Source organism: Symphalangus syndactylus, chromosome 2, assembly GCF_028878055.3.
Source record: "Symphalangus syndactylus isolate Jambi chromosome 2, NHGRI_mSymSyn1-v2.1_pri, whole genome shotgun sequence".
Lineage (NCBI taxonomy): Eukaryota > Metazoa > Chordata > Mammalia > Primates > Hylobatidae > Symphalangus > Symphalangus syndactylus.
Window position 1 is genome coordinate 138653603 of NC_072424.2, and position 14679 is coordinate 138668281.

The 14679-nt window shown below is 49.5% G+C and overlaps 1 protein-coding gene across 5 annotated transcripts in view; it reads right to left on the reverse strand.

Annotated features, from left to right (window-relative positions):
* Positions 1 to 2229: 2229 nt before the first annotated feature.
* The window catches only part of AGPAT4 (1-acylglycerol-3-phosphate O-acyltransferase 4), a 190621-nt gene continuing 178171 nt past the window's right edge, over positions 2230 to 14679 (reverse strand). For all 5 annotated transcript variants that reach the window (XM_055269013.2, XM_063623350.1, XM_055269004.2 and 2 more), the window contains 2 exons: positions 11444 to 11642; positions 2230 to 8785 (listed from right to left, as the gene is read on the reverse strand). In XM_055269013.2, coding sequence (XP_055124988.1) covers positions 8691 to 8785; positions 11444 to 11642 — 294 coding nt within the window. In that variant the 3' untranslated portion in view covers positions 2230 to 8690. The remainder of the gene's footprint in view (positions 8786 to 11443; positions 11643 to 14679) is intronic.

The following is a 14679-nucleotide window of genomic DNA, read 5'->3' on the forward strand; positions in this document are numbered from 1 at the left end:
GACAGAATGTGGTCAAGACAAAAATGATGGTAAAAATAATCTTCCAGAGCATTTTTTAAAGTAGTTTGTAAATAGAGCTTATATCTCAAACACATTCTAAAGGTGGTTTCTCAATAAGAAAAAAAAAGTAATAATATAAAATCAAGTAGTAGCTTTTTTTTCCCTTCTACATATCAGCCTCAGTCTGCTGGGATTATATTCCTTAGTGCAGGGTTGGTGGCCCTTTCCAGGAAAGGGCCAGAGAGTGAATATTTTGGTCTTGTGGTCCATACAGTCTTGGTTACAACAACTCAGCTCTGCTGTTGTGGCACGAAAGCAGCCGTAGATCATGTGCAGGTGAATAGATGTGGCTGTGCCCAGCAAAACTTTATTTACAAAGCAAGCTGCAGGCCAGGTGGGGCTGTAGCCAGAATCAGCCAACCCCTACTCTAGAACACTAAACACAATTAAGAAACAGTGCATTCTTCTTCGTCTAGCAGAGTTTATATAAAAGAGTATCCTCTTTCAGAAGCAGTCCCCTCTGGGAGCTGGATGTCTAATGCTACCTTGTTTTCTATACTGCAGTAAAAAGGTGGACTACACTGCTCAGGTGTGGTGGCTGAGATAACAAGACTGGTTTCCTGGGCTTATACAGGATACTGAAGGCAGCTCTAAAGCAGGGCTTTCAAAGGCGTGTTGTGTGGTGACACGGGAAATGAGGTGTCATCTCCCAGGGCACAGCAGCCATTAAGATCTGTGGACATTCCTTTATGTTTACAGACTCTGTTTAGGTTTCAAGAGCTTTACAAAACTCCAAAATGGCCAAGAAGAGTTTCAGCTTGCTTTTGAAGACTGTATTTCTACCTACGGGAGTACGAGTCTGTCCTTTGAAGCCTGCTCTTTTTTTTCCTGTTAAAAGATCAGTGTATTTTCCCAGAAGGGATCGGTTTGTTATTGGCTATGTGATGAAGCAGGTAACTTGTTAGTGTGGTGTCTGAGGTCATGGCAAGTCACGGATTTAACACTGTAATGGAAATTCCCATGACATGTGTTGCTTGAAATGTTTATCACGTCACCCATCCCTGTAATCTAATAGCCTCGCAAATTCCCAGCCTCCCCTGAATTAACAGAAGGGTCACAGGCTTTCCACTCTGGGGCGAGTCCTCTGGTAACCTGCTCTAGTGTTCTGGCATTTTGTCAAGTCACTTTTTCTCTTCTTGAGACAGCTATTGTCAGCCATAGGAGCACAGTTCTTTTCATGTATCATTAGGTGGTTCTAGTCTGTTGGAATCATTCCTGTTGCAGAGTGACTTGCAGACACATGTGCAACTTCAGTGGTTTTCTAACCACCTTTTCATGTCATCTGTCCTCAAAGTTGGCAGGATTGCTTTGTTTCACAACTCCAAGATATACTGTTTCTATTGCATTTTATTCTTTACTCATAATCTTCCTCCATTGCCTCTGCGTCCACTTCAGAATTAATTACTGTAAAATATGTGTTTGTTTTGGGCTGAAATCAACCTCATCATATTGCTTGTTCATGCTGTCTATACTTGACTATTCGTGTACGTATTTGAATATTGCTGTCTCCCCTCACTGTAAGTCATTCATCTCTGCTTCCCAAGTTAATAGTTTTCTAAAACTGTCTTGGCTTTCCCAGGCCTCGCTTCAGTTTGTTGATACGTTTTTAGAGAGTGTCAGAACCAACGGTTGCTGTAGGTGTTCTGACAGTAGCAAGAGCGCTGCATTCTGTGCCGTGGATTTACACTCATCTTCATGCAACAAAACAGACATCCCTGCCCTCATGGAGTATGTAGTCCGTAATCAGGGAGACAGACAGATCTTGCATAGGTAGTTAAATGTGAGACATGCCCCCACCCCGGCCCCACCCCCAGCCTTTTCTGTCATCCTGGTAAGAGATGATGGGAAATTTGGTAAGAGATGATGGGGAATTGGCCTAGAGAGGGAAGTTCAGGCAAAGGCTCTGAGAAATGCAGTCATAAGGAGGGAGAAAGAGAATGAAGCCTGGGGAGAGGGGCGGGGAGAGCATGGCATCATGGTAAAGCTGGAAGAGGTGGGGCAGTGGCGCAAAGGGCTAGAATGGCCCAGACCAGGCAAGGGAGGTAGCAGGGGTCCACTGCAGGGCCATTCCACTTTCCCTGCAGATACTGGCTGAGGCAGTGTAGAGATGTGCATTTTTCCAAGTTAAAGTTTCAGTCAATTTTATTTCATCCAATCCAGTAAGCTGTGTTGTCTAGTAGTATGCACACATACTTTATTAGTTTTATCTTTGTTCAACCCACCAACAAAAATTTGGAAAGATTGCTACACATGACAGAGCGACAGTACCCTAGGGTGACATGACAGCCCATATATCAGTTCTCTGTTTCACATTAAAAAGTTACCATTCATTCAATCCAAACATCCACCCAATCCACACATTCTCTCAAAGACTAGCATGGTTCTGTCCAATACCTTGCTCTAATTCCAATTCATTCGTTCTGATAACTTATTTGAAAAGGCACATTTGGTCAGTCTGATGTCATTCTTAGGGCATCTTTGCTCTCTCCTGGCCATTACTGCTTGCTTTTATGTACTGAAAAGTCATCCATTGAATGGTCTGTTCCTGAATGTGGCCACAAAGCAGTCTGTAAAACCCACTCACTTTCCTCCTTAAATTGCCTCCCTCCAGGTCTGTTTCCTCAAAGATCGTCCCTTAGTGGGTCACAGTAATCATGAACCCTGGGTACAACTGATACAGGCTGAGAAGTAGGAATTCACTGTTCACTTAGAGCAATTCATTCCCTGACCTGAACTGGGTGTGTTCCACCCTTGCCCATGGTTAGATCTCTTTCCTTGATAGAACAAGCAAAAGAGGGGCTGATCCATCTCCCGTGAACATCTGTTGACTGTGGGCGGCCTGGGCCAGCCTTGCTGTGTTTGCCTCAGATGCGAGTAAGGAAGCTCCAGTTGTGGCCCCCATGCCATTGTTACCCGGAAGCTGGCTCTCAGCGTTGTGACTTAGACACTTTACAAGTCTGAGCCATCCCGTACTAGTTCATCAACTTTCCTTCCTCATCATCTGCAAAGATACAGAGAGAATGGCATTCTGAAATTCCATGGATGACTTTTCTGAATTTCCTAGAATGTTTGGCAAAGATCTGGCTAAAACTAGTACTATGGAATAGAAAAAGAAAAGTGACATTTGCATAAATTATTTTGGAAATGCAAAGGAATTATTATCCAGCAATCTTAACTTTGTGTACGTACCACTCACCTCCCTTAAAATTCAACAGAACCAGAGGTGCCAGAAATGGCAAAACATATCTAGTCATTCCAATATGTAAAACAAGACTGCCTTGTTTTTTAAAAAAAAAAAATAAATGTAAAAATTGTATGACTCTTACCCAGTGAAAAGCTTTACTAACACAGCCCTGGGTGCTATTTCCAGATACTGAAAAGATCTAAGTAGGTGCTTAAGAACTGCTTTTTAACCCATTCACAACCTTCATATTAAACTAGGATGAGGCTGCAGGAGCTGAGGAAGGCAGGCCTGGGTGGGAACCTGGATGTCCTTTCCTGGAGAACAGCTTTGCTATTTTCACTGGTAACTCCGAAACTTCAAAATATTGACCGTACAAAGTACTCAAGTTTATTTTGGCCTAATTATTCTTAAGAAAGGTGGTTCTTTTTTAGAAAAGGGAAGCAGAAGCTAATTGAAATTCCATTACTCAGGCCTCTAGTAAGTAGTCACTATTCACGGAGGGCCATGATGGCGAGGCCCTGCTGGGGGGCAGAGCAGGGCCGTGAGCTCAGGAGCCCATCCCTGTGCTCAGAGAGATGGGGCTCCAATCAGGAGACACACTATGTAGGTGCAATTTCTTATTTCTTAGTTTTTGACCAAAATACCAGTAATTTCAAAACAGGTGAATGTCGTGATCGATACTGTGTCAGTTGGTGATGAATGCTGTGAATGGTATTGAATGTCCTGGACCAAGAGGGACAGCAGCATGTCCTTAGTCCTCAGCCTAAGAAGTCCATCGAGTCCTTCTCTCAAGTTGTACGTCTGTTGTTTTCAAAAGCCGTTGTGACAGGTCAAAACCGTGGAATATTTGGTTTATGTTTAAATGTACTTGACACTCCGGAAACACTCAACCTGAGCCCTGGATGCAGGAGGCAGGGATGCTGAGGATGTGAATTAGAGTGCTGGGATGTGCTAATGCCTCGGGAGGCATCAGGCACTGTGCTGGCTCGGGGGATTCTGTGATGACTGGGCCCTGGGCCTTCATTACGGTTTTGGAGTGCAGAGAGATTGGCATTTGTAAAGATTGCTTGCTTACCCTTTGTCTGGCATGCACATTCAGGAATGTGACTTCAGCTTCATTCATCCTGGCCAAAAAGTTCAAAAAATTGTTTTCAATTAAATTTCTGAAGATATTTGTAGGGAAACACCCTTCTGAGATGCAACCAATTTCTTGTCCACACAGCCACCATATCCTTATATAGATGGGGAAAAATCCAGAAAAGGGGGATTTTCAGCAGCTGGCTTGAAGACCCTAAATGGTCCCTTGGCAGAGGCAAAGAATGAGTCCAGAGCCTGAGATTCAAGACGCTGGTCTCTTCTGAACGCACCGTGGAGTAACGCGGTGCACCTGCAGATGGCGCACTCAGCAGCCTGGAATGCCAGCTCTCATGCCCTCACCTAGAAAAGCCTCCTGGTCTGAGCGGCTGTTGTCTCTCAGCAGCACCTGTCAGCATAGCTCAGCCGCTTCTGCCCCGTGCCAAGGCGTGACTAGGACCAGAAGAGTCAGAAAGCATGGCAAAGCCAGCATATCTGTGAGCATGTTGCACATGGGCTTGTCTAAGTATTTCCTTCTCTGTAAACATCACTTAGGAGCTACGTCAGTTAAGGCGTCGTAAGACACAGGTGTGATGAAGGCATTATGAGGGGACTACTCCACAGGACCTTCGGGAGTCGCATTTTGGGGGGCTTTCCTAGAAGCTCTGGGGGAAGGAAGCAGTGGCCTCCTGGTCAGCTACAGAAGCAGGTGGGTTAGGGCCTGTCTTGCTTTCATGTTCTTTTAAACACAAATGGCAGCTCACAAATATTCCTCTAAATATTCCTCCATACAGCCTAGGGCCCCCTCAGGAGACGTGCAAACCAAAGTATTTGTTTTTCTCACTTTATCTTTAACCTAATATATGAAAAGTCTGGACCATTGCTTTAGAGCAAGCTGGATTAAATCTCTTGTTTTGAGCAGGAGTAGAGACCCTAGAGAATCTTCACTGGATACCTTTCTTCACACTTTGGTCAATATTGATGAGTAAGTTCTAAAGCCTATGCGAAGCCCATTCTGTTTTGCTTGGGGACCAGCCAGACCACTCCTCCACTCCAGTGGGGCCTTCTTTGTGTCTTTCACATCAACTATTACAAGTTTTGGCTGGACAATTAATGACATTTAAATCACTGTCCCACATACGGATATATTAGAAAAACCCTAATGTTTTAACATTTTTTTTAATCATCAGCTACTTTTACAAGGCTTTGCATGCATTTGTTTAGGGAATACAGCAGTCGGGATATTCCAGTACTACTGTGTGCTCTTATGAAAAAAGTTGGTTTTCTCTTTGTCGAAGTCAATAGGGTGGTAGACTAACTCACAGAGTGCCTTACTACTTCCTCCCGATTAATCGTGTTCACTATATAGTGGCAGAATCAGTCCAGTTCCCCAGACCTCAAGCTGCATCTTCCAAATGGTTGGTGTCTTTTAACAGAGTCCCCGTGGGCTGGCTTTCCTGGAAGAAGTCCATTAAATTCCCTGCTTCTATAAGCTGCAGGAGTTGCCTAGGATATGGCCCGTCATGTCTGGGGATGACACTGCATTGCTCCAGATTTCACTCAAGGTTCGTATTTTTCTCTGCCACCTTGAATTACAGAACAGGCTCTCAGTAGTGTGATAAGCTTTAAGCTAGAATGAGATGGAAAGGTAGGAAAGACAGGAAGTGTAGCTCTCAGTCCACGGGGCTCTCCTTAGGGGACAAAAAGATGGCTTAGGCTCCGTGGGTTTTCAGCTCGTAGAAAAACTAACACCCTGGGGACCAAAGCAGTTCTTTGCTGAGGAGATGGTGACCTCCGTGTGACCTGAACATGGGTGAAGATATCTGAGGAGGAGTGATGAGCTTTCGTGCAGGAGTACCCGTGGTTGTCTGTCTGTGTCATTAAGGGTGCAGGGTGGAAGGAAATCAGGTTCCCAGGCCGCATAACAACATTGTTCTTTGTGGACAGGTCAAATGACTGATGAGAAAGAGGTCCAGATCTCTCCCCAGCACACCACATTCTCTTTCGGCTCTAAGGCAATTCAAAACTTAGCGCTCACTTAGTTATTTCCTAAGAGAATTCTGCCTGCATTCCTCCAGCCTGGCACCCAAAGGCCCTAGCAGGCAGCCTGTTTGCTTGCTTGTGTGTTGTGTGATACCAGAGCCAATTCAGAAGAAAATTGAATGTCTGTGGGCCACCAGATCTATGTTTTTAGAACTTGATTACCTCTGTGTTGGATGGAAGAATGAAAATGAGAAAAATAACACATTTTTAGTACAAGAAAATTTCTGAGCATTTTTGAGAAGTAGCAACATAGAGGCAGCTTTCCGTCTTTCATCCTTGGCTTAGTGCTTTAGGATTCTTAAAGTGTGCCTCTTTTACCCTTGACACACCCCAAGAGGTAGATATCGTCACCCCCATTTTGCAGATGGGGAAATGAGTCAGCAAGGAAAAGTGTCTCACCCAGATCCTACAGCCGCTGAGTTGCAGAGTTCAGGTGAATGGTGTAACTCAGCATCACGGACCCCTCCGAGAACCAGCCCAGATAATCCAGGCGCAGGTCCACTAGGGCGTGCTCACAGACACACAAGGCTACACACCATGCACACCTCCACTTCTCCAAGGGCCCCTCTTGTCTAAGGTCACGTCTTTTGCCCACAGATCTCTGCACACGGTGCTTCACGCCCTGTGCAGGGTGGGCAGATGTGCTGGGCGCTGCCATCAAGCCTGCCTGCAAGGCCACCAGCGAGTTAACTCAGGCCCTGGGCTCTGCAGTACGCCCTTCCCACAAGTCAGCCAGGATTTGTCCCCTTTTTCACTTCTGCGGATTCAAATTCATTTGTATCAACAATGCATTATTGTCCTGTAAGCGGAGGGAGCTTCTCTAGAGCTGTCTTGTAACTCCTTGGCTTATCTAGTTTGGTTGTGCTTGATAAACAATGACTAAATGAGTAAATAGCCAAAAACATGACTGCGTAGAATAGGCCTTATAATGTGTGGCCAGTTTTTGTATGGAGCAGTTCATTCCTTCTCATGTTACCACAGCAACACAGGCAGCTTTTCTCAGCAACTTGCAGCTGCACACCAGGAGAAAGACGTATCCTTCCAAACTCATGCTCCAAATACCCATCGGTCCAAGTGCCATCGGTGTCTTGGCCTAAGATGACTTAATAGCTAGTATTTAATTGTGCTGCAAAAATAGCACTGCTTTTAGTTTCTTCTTCTTTTGCATTTTTGGCACCTGTTGGCTGACAGCAGTCTGCAAAGGCCGCTGGAGATGCTACAGGGCAGAACTATTCCGTGGAGTAAAATGGGAGCAGACAGGAGCCTGGAAGGAAGGCAGAAGCCTGGGGGTTTTTTTGTACATGGGATGTCGCTCTGATTTGACCCTGATCAGAGCAGGACCTGGCTCCTTTAGGGCTGCAGACAAGCTCTACATGCTGGGAAGGGGTGAGGCATTTTATAAAGTGAACCTGCATTTTATTAGGGGTGACTTTGGCCATCACTGCTGAGAGGAACAGTCGATGCAAGCTCATCTCACAAATCACTACAGAATGCCCAGGCTGTACGCTCATGACGTTTATGTTCAATTTCAAGATCAGTTTCTTCAGGGAGTTGGGTACATATTCAAGACTTACGCCGGGAGACTGCATTGCAGAGACCGAGCGAACCTCTCCCTTGCTGTGTGCCAGGGACACGCTTGGTTGGTCTCCACGCATGTGCTTGCCATCTCTGCCCTCACAAATGCTCATGGGCTTCTGGACCTGTGTCTCCTGCCAGGAGCTGTGCTGGCCTGCCCACCCCTCTCAGCTGCCCACACCTCTGCGGCAGCTGCCTCCTGTGAGCAGGATCCGAAACACCGAAGCCACGGGCAAGGGCAGGATGGAGGGGCAGCGGTCTATGTAAACATACACCACAGATGACCCAGACAAGCACTTTAATTTTTTTTTTTTCTTGGAGGCATAATTTAGTCAGTCATCTCACCTAAAGCACTTTTCACTTTATCTCTGGCAACCAAGGGTTACAGAAAACTCAGCACCAAAGGATGAAAGGGGAACTTGTCCCCTTCGGTCCCCAGCCCTGCCCTCCCCTGCAGCCTAAAATACCCTTTCCATGATCACAGAACAAAGTTCACACTCACCACACAGCCATTCTCACACACACTCACACAAAAAGAAAACCAAAGCCCACTAAAGCACATGGGGAAAAAAAGATTACAAAGCATCTTCCTCCCCATCCGGCCTTGAGACCAGACTCCCTGGCTGGAGAGGTCGTGACTTCTGCCGTGCCCAGCAGGGGCTCACCCAGCCTTCGTCACCGTGTCCCACTAAGGAGGATATGCAGAGGCCACCAGTTCCCCAAGGTTCCCTTCGGATGGTGACACCTCCCTGAGTCAGTCATTCAGTTTCTGCTTGCTGTCAGAGTTGCCGTAGGCAGAGCCCTTGTCAATTTCCGTCACACCAATCATCCATCGAACTCCCATGGAGGCTGCAGAGACAGGGAGAGCAGACTTAGGAGTAGCCCGAACAGACTACAGGGCCGTTACCCACAGAGCATGTGAGAAGGCCCGTGGCCCCAAATCACAAGCACCAGCTGAGAGCTGGCAGGTTTGAGGTGCCATCATCCTCCCGGCTTTACAGTCATCCTTAAGTGTGGACAGCTATGTGACATTAAGACAAAGCAAGGCTGCTCTCGTGGGGGTTTTCCTCCTTGGACCCTGAAGGTGAATGATTTGGCAAGCCACGCACAGCTGTTCACAGGGACTCAGAGAAATCCCTGGCTGCTTCTGCTGGCCCCCAGGTAAAGAGTATTCTTTTGTGACTGAGGGACAGGAAGTTAACAGGGCATGTTTGGTGAAGTTTTATAAAGAACAGACCAGGAGCCTGGAAGATGCAAGAGCTCGAGTATCGAGTGCCCAACAAGTTTCAGCACTGCTTTTGGTGCAAGTGTTAGAGCAGTGAGAAAGTCCCCGCCCTCTCCTCTGACGGCAGGATTTGCCTACACCAGAGAATGGGCAGGACCCTCGTGGGAGCCCAGTTTAATATAGGAAGCTGGAAAGCAGGGCCTCAGAAGTTGCAATTTCAACTACTCCCTGTGGAGAGGGCAGATTTGGTGAGGTCCTTGGGTGCAGGGCCCAAGACTTCATCATTTGATGTGCTCAGCACTGGGCATGGGGCTTGGAAAACAGTCCGTTTATAATACATGTTTAAGAATGGAGAGACGAATAAGTGAATGAAATCCCCCGAATCATGATGCACAGGATTACCTAGCATTAGCATCGTGGTCGATAAACTAACTAACTGGGACATGGATGGAGGAGCCTGGGATGGGCGAATCCAGCCCAGCCAGCAGGACCCACGCATCTCCCATGGGTCATTTACAAACGGGAGGGCTCCTCCCTGGAGCGTAACAGTAGCAGTGGGAGTGGAGTTATTGTAGAGCAGAAAGAAGTGAGTAAAACATGGACCATGTGGCCTTAGAAGAGTAAGACACAAACACAAAGTCCTTCAGGGAAGAATGCAGTCAGGCGCAGGCTCAGAGTAACGGGCCAGGGCAGTCAGCAACCCAGATGCTCCTGGAGACGCCCTGTGTCCACACTGCACCCCTCAGATGCTCCTGGAGATGCCCTGCGTCCACATGGCACCCTGGGCAGTGCTCGGGCTTCTTTTTTTGGTACTCGCTACACACCTGGGTGGCCCTGTCTGCAGCTTTCATCCTGAAGGGGCCCTTCTCCAAGACGGCATGGGTCTGTGTGCCTTGCTGTTGCCTGCTATTGAAGCAGAAGGGCTGAGCTTGCTCCCGCCCTACCAGGGGCCCTGGCATCTGCAGCCGCCCCGGACCCTTGGCCAGCCTCAGCAGCATGGCGGGGAATGGGGGTGCCCCTGGGCCTGCCTTAAGGAGATGAGGTGCTTTCTTCTCCATCCTCTTCTTTATCTTTTTTCCTTACAAGGTATGGGTGTTAATATTTTAATTTTTAACACTAAAATACATCTTAATTTTTCAAAAGACTATATAGCAGGGTCTATTTGAGGAACAGGAGCCAGCTTGTCTACTGCACCCATATGCTGTGGAACTGGTTGGCTCAGTCAGAATGAATGAGATAGGTTTATGTGCTGTGACCTGTTTTGGTGGTTATGATTCATCAGGTGAAAAGGCGAGTTGAAGAAACTCCACTGATGTGAGTTTATGTATGCATATATGCTGGAAACTGGAACAACCATGTGCATCAAATTGTCATTAGCGATTATCTGGGAAGTAGGCTCAATGGGAATTTTCTCCTGACACACTTTCCATTTTTGGCGCTTGTATGTTGCTTGGGCCTTTTATAGTGAGCATACTGCATCTTTGTGTTTCACAGAAAATAACTGAGTCCTGTCCATTTGGAAGAAGCACGTGATCTCTGTGTGCTTGGACAATGTGCCATCTCTCCCGGGATCTCCAAAGCCTCAGAGAGGATGCCAGGCTCAGGGAGACAGGGCCTTTCACAGGGAAACCCCGAAGTCTTCCTTGGCTCCAGGAAGCACGGGCCTGCTGTTCATAGGGCAGGAAGCAGGCACGACAGGCTGCCCCACCATAGAGGCAAGGAGCAGGGTGCACAGAGGCTGGCTGCCAAGAAGCAGCAGTAGCCCGAGAATACTGGTCACCTGGAGCCAGCGCAGATCCGTGAAAAGCTCTGTCACCGAGCGTCGCCACTCAGTGCCATCCACCTGCAGCAAAGCAGAAGCCACAGGCGCCCCCAGAGGAAGGCAGGGAGCTGCCCATCCGTCCCCGCCAGGCTGCAGCACAGGGCTTTCTTCAGAAGCAGGAAATGATGCCAATGGGCAGAGCTGTCTGCAGAGGACAGGGAGGGAGCACTCCCGGCTGTCCGAGAGTGAAGTGGCAGCTGCATCACCACCCAACAGGGAACGTGTGGAGTCCAGCCCCGGGTGGGAGGCTGGACTGTCCAGGCTGCGGAGTGGGTCCCAGGCCTGGTATTCGAGGGCCTCGTACTCATCCTGAAGTCTAATTTTTCCCTGTGACTGCAAGCTGAGCCTGCTCCTCATCCACGGCACAACTGCCTACACAGATGGCCTTGGTCCCAGCCCTGATGCCACCTCTCCCAGGGTGGTGCTGTCAGCACCCACCAGCCCCGTGCCCTCCACTCACCCACGAAGAAGACGAGGATGAAGCTGGCCAGCGTCAGGGAAGACCCGCTCCTGATCATGCTGACCAGGAACTGGAAGAAAGGGTAGAGCACCAGCGAGGCCCAGAACAGCCAGTTCACGAGGGTCCAGGGCCGCCGGGGGGGCACCATGGGCGTCTCTGGGAAGGTGCCCGTCCTGTAGTACTCCTCCTGAAAGGCATCCTGGGGGACAGGAAAGAGGACCCTTAGACGCCACACAGGGCTCGGTGGCAGGTCCCTCCCGAGGCCCTGCTTCCAAGGGAATCGCAGAGGTACACAGGTGCCACTGGGGCTCAGCAGAACTGGGGTCTGCAGCGCCTTCCAGAAAGCACTTTGTAGGCAGCTGCTGTCTTCTCAAAGCTGCATCTGGCCGCCCCTCCCACAGGGACACTGGGAGTGGCAGGGCCGTTGCAGCTGTCACTGAATGCAGGGCGTGGAGCATGAGCCCTGGCGCCAGGCCAGCCTGGCCTAAGAGCCACCCTCTGTGGGCAGTCATCTGCATCCCTGAGCCCAGGCCCCAGTCTGTCTAATGGGGCAGCAGTGCCTTCCACGATAGGTTGGCGGGAGAATGGAGTGGATGCTGCACCGAAGCTGCCCACAGGGGACACTCCGTGACTCGGATCCGGACTCCCCACTTCCTCTCAGTGGGACCCCGATCCTTTTCGGGCTCAGTCCAGACCCTGGCCGGTCCTCACCCATTTTCCTGTTCACCGAGCTCTTCGCCCACCACCGGCCTCATCTCGGTAAGTAAGTTTTCCCCTCCCGGGCCTACCTCTCGGGCAAATCGCCAGACCCTAGCCGCTCCCGTGACGGACACATTTTGCCCGATGCCCCTGCGGCAGTGGTAGGCCCCTATCATTCACTTCCGCCTCGGCCTGCAGGGAACGGAGTTTTCTCCCTCTCCTCCTCGCGTCTCTGGCCTGGGTCCCTTCCCCTTCTCGCTCTGAAAATCCTGGTACCAGGTGGCCCATGGCCCTCGGCCTCTACCGGCCTCTCAGTCCTTTCGTTTTGGTGACGACCAACCCAAACCTCTGCCATATCACCACCCTCAGCCCCACCCTCCGGCCGCCGCCCGGCCAGCGGCAGCCCCGCCCCTTACCACTTCCCCCGACCTCTCTCTTCCTTCCCCTTCCTCCGCAACCTCTCCGGCTCCCTCCCCTCTGCCGCTCAGCCCTCCCACCACTCGTTCCAGATCACACCTTCCCGTCCTCGCCCCTCTTAGAGAAGTTGCAGGGGCAGAAGGCATTGTTCGTGTCCATGTACCCTTCTCTATGGCTAACTTATAGGCTCTTACACTTCTAACTATGCCTCTTATATCAAAAAATTGCAATATCTCCTCCAAGCCTATAGCCTCACTTTCCATAATATCTATATAATTCTCTCTAACACCCTCCTTCCCGAGGAGCGCAGGCGAGTCTGAGAGCAAGCCCGCACTTATGCAGATGAAGTCCACCAAACAACCCCAGCCTTACCCTTAGGCACACAGGCAGTGCCAGAACAGGAGCCTCGCTGGGATTATAATACAGACAATGGAATCGCCTCTCGAGACCATTTTGCCACCTGCCTTGTAGCCGGATTACGTAAGGCGGCCCAAAAGGCTGTTAATTTTAAAAAACTAGAAAACAAACATGAAAACCCGTCCGCCTTTCTGGACCGCCTTACAAAGTCTCTCCAACAATATACCAACATAGACCCCGAGGGCCCCGATGGCAGACAACTTCTCATGTCCCACTTTTGCACAAAGTTTTCCCGACATTAGAGCTAAACTAAAAAACTAGACAGGGGCCCTTTCACCCCACAGACTGAGATCCTGGCAACGGCATTCAAAGCTTACCACAATCGGGACGAGAAGGCCAGGAGACAAAAGTGCCAAATGCTGGCACAAGCGCTCCAAGCCTCTCTCCAGTCCACCCCAGGCCGCAAATCAACATCTGTCAATCCACAACGGCAGCCCCCTGGGCCCTGTTTTAAATGTGGTAAAGAAGGACATTGGGTTCAAGAATGTCCAAATCCCAGGCCCCCAGTCGGCCCTGCCCAAAGTGCCACCAGCCTGGTCACTGGGCTGTGGACTGTCCCGGTCCCGGAAGGAGGGCCGAGCCGGCCCTCGGCCCAACTCCAGACCTTCTAGGAATAGCCATTGAGGACTGACGGGGCCTTGGGACTCCTCCCCCGACACATGTCATCACTTCACAGGAGCCCAGGGTCTCTCTAACAGTGGATGGGCGTCCCGTTACCTTTCTCCTTAATACCAGAGCCACATTCTCGGTTTTGCAGGAGTTTTGGGGTCCCACCTCCTTCTTTGGACCTCCTATAGTCGGGGTTGGAGGCCAAACCATACGCCCCAAGGCCACTCCTCCTTTGTCCTGCTCCTTCTCAGGCCACATTTTCCCCACCAGTTTCATACCTCAATGTCTCCTTCCCCTACTGGGAAGAGACATTCTCTCTAAATTTAAAGCTTCTATCACTTTCCACCCACCTGCCATCCCTAACTCCACGTCCCTCGTGGCCCTATTAGCAAGCTCCACAGACCTCACCTCCGCTCCTACTCCACCTCCACTCCTACCACACGTCAATCCTTCCGTCTGGGATATCACTACCCCTTCTCTAGCACAGTGTACCCCCGTACAAATATTTCTCAAAAACCCACATCACTTTCACTTTCCCTGTCAGCCACAACACCCCCTTCCCACCTCCAGCCTAAAAGGACTACAACCAATAATCTCAGACCTTTTGAGGAAGAAGTTCCTTAGGCCAACCCATTCCCCGTTTAACACTCCCATTCCAGCCGCCAAAAAACCCAATGGCAAGTTCCGTCTCATCCAAGACCTTAGACTCATTAATGAGGCCGTCAGGCCCATCCATCCTCTAGTTCCCAACCCCTATGCTCTTATCCTCCATCCCACCTAATGCCACCCATTTCTCTGTAGTAGGTCTCAGAGATGCTTTTTGTACCATTCCCCTCTCCCCTCAATCACAAAACCTCTTTGTTTTCACTTGGACTGACCCAGATACTCAACAATCCCATCAGTTAACATGGACAGTACTCCCTCAAGGATTTGGAGACAGTCCCCATATCTTTGGCCAAATCCTCGCCTCCGACCTAAAACTACTCCGTCTTCCTCAGTCCACCCTTTTACAGTATGTAGATGATCTTCTCCTGTGCAGCCCGTCCTTAGCCATCTCCCAAACCAACACTGTTTCCCTCCTCAACTTCCTCGCA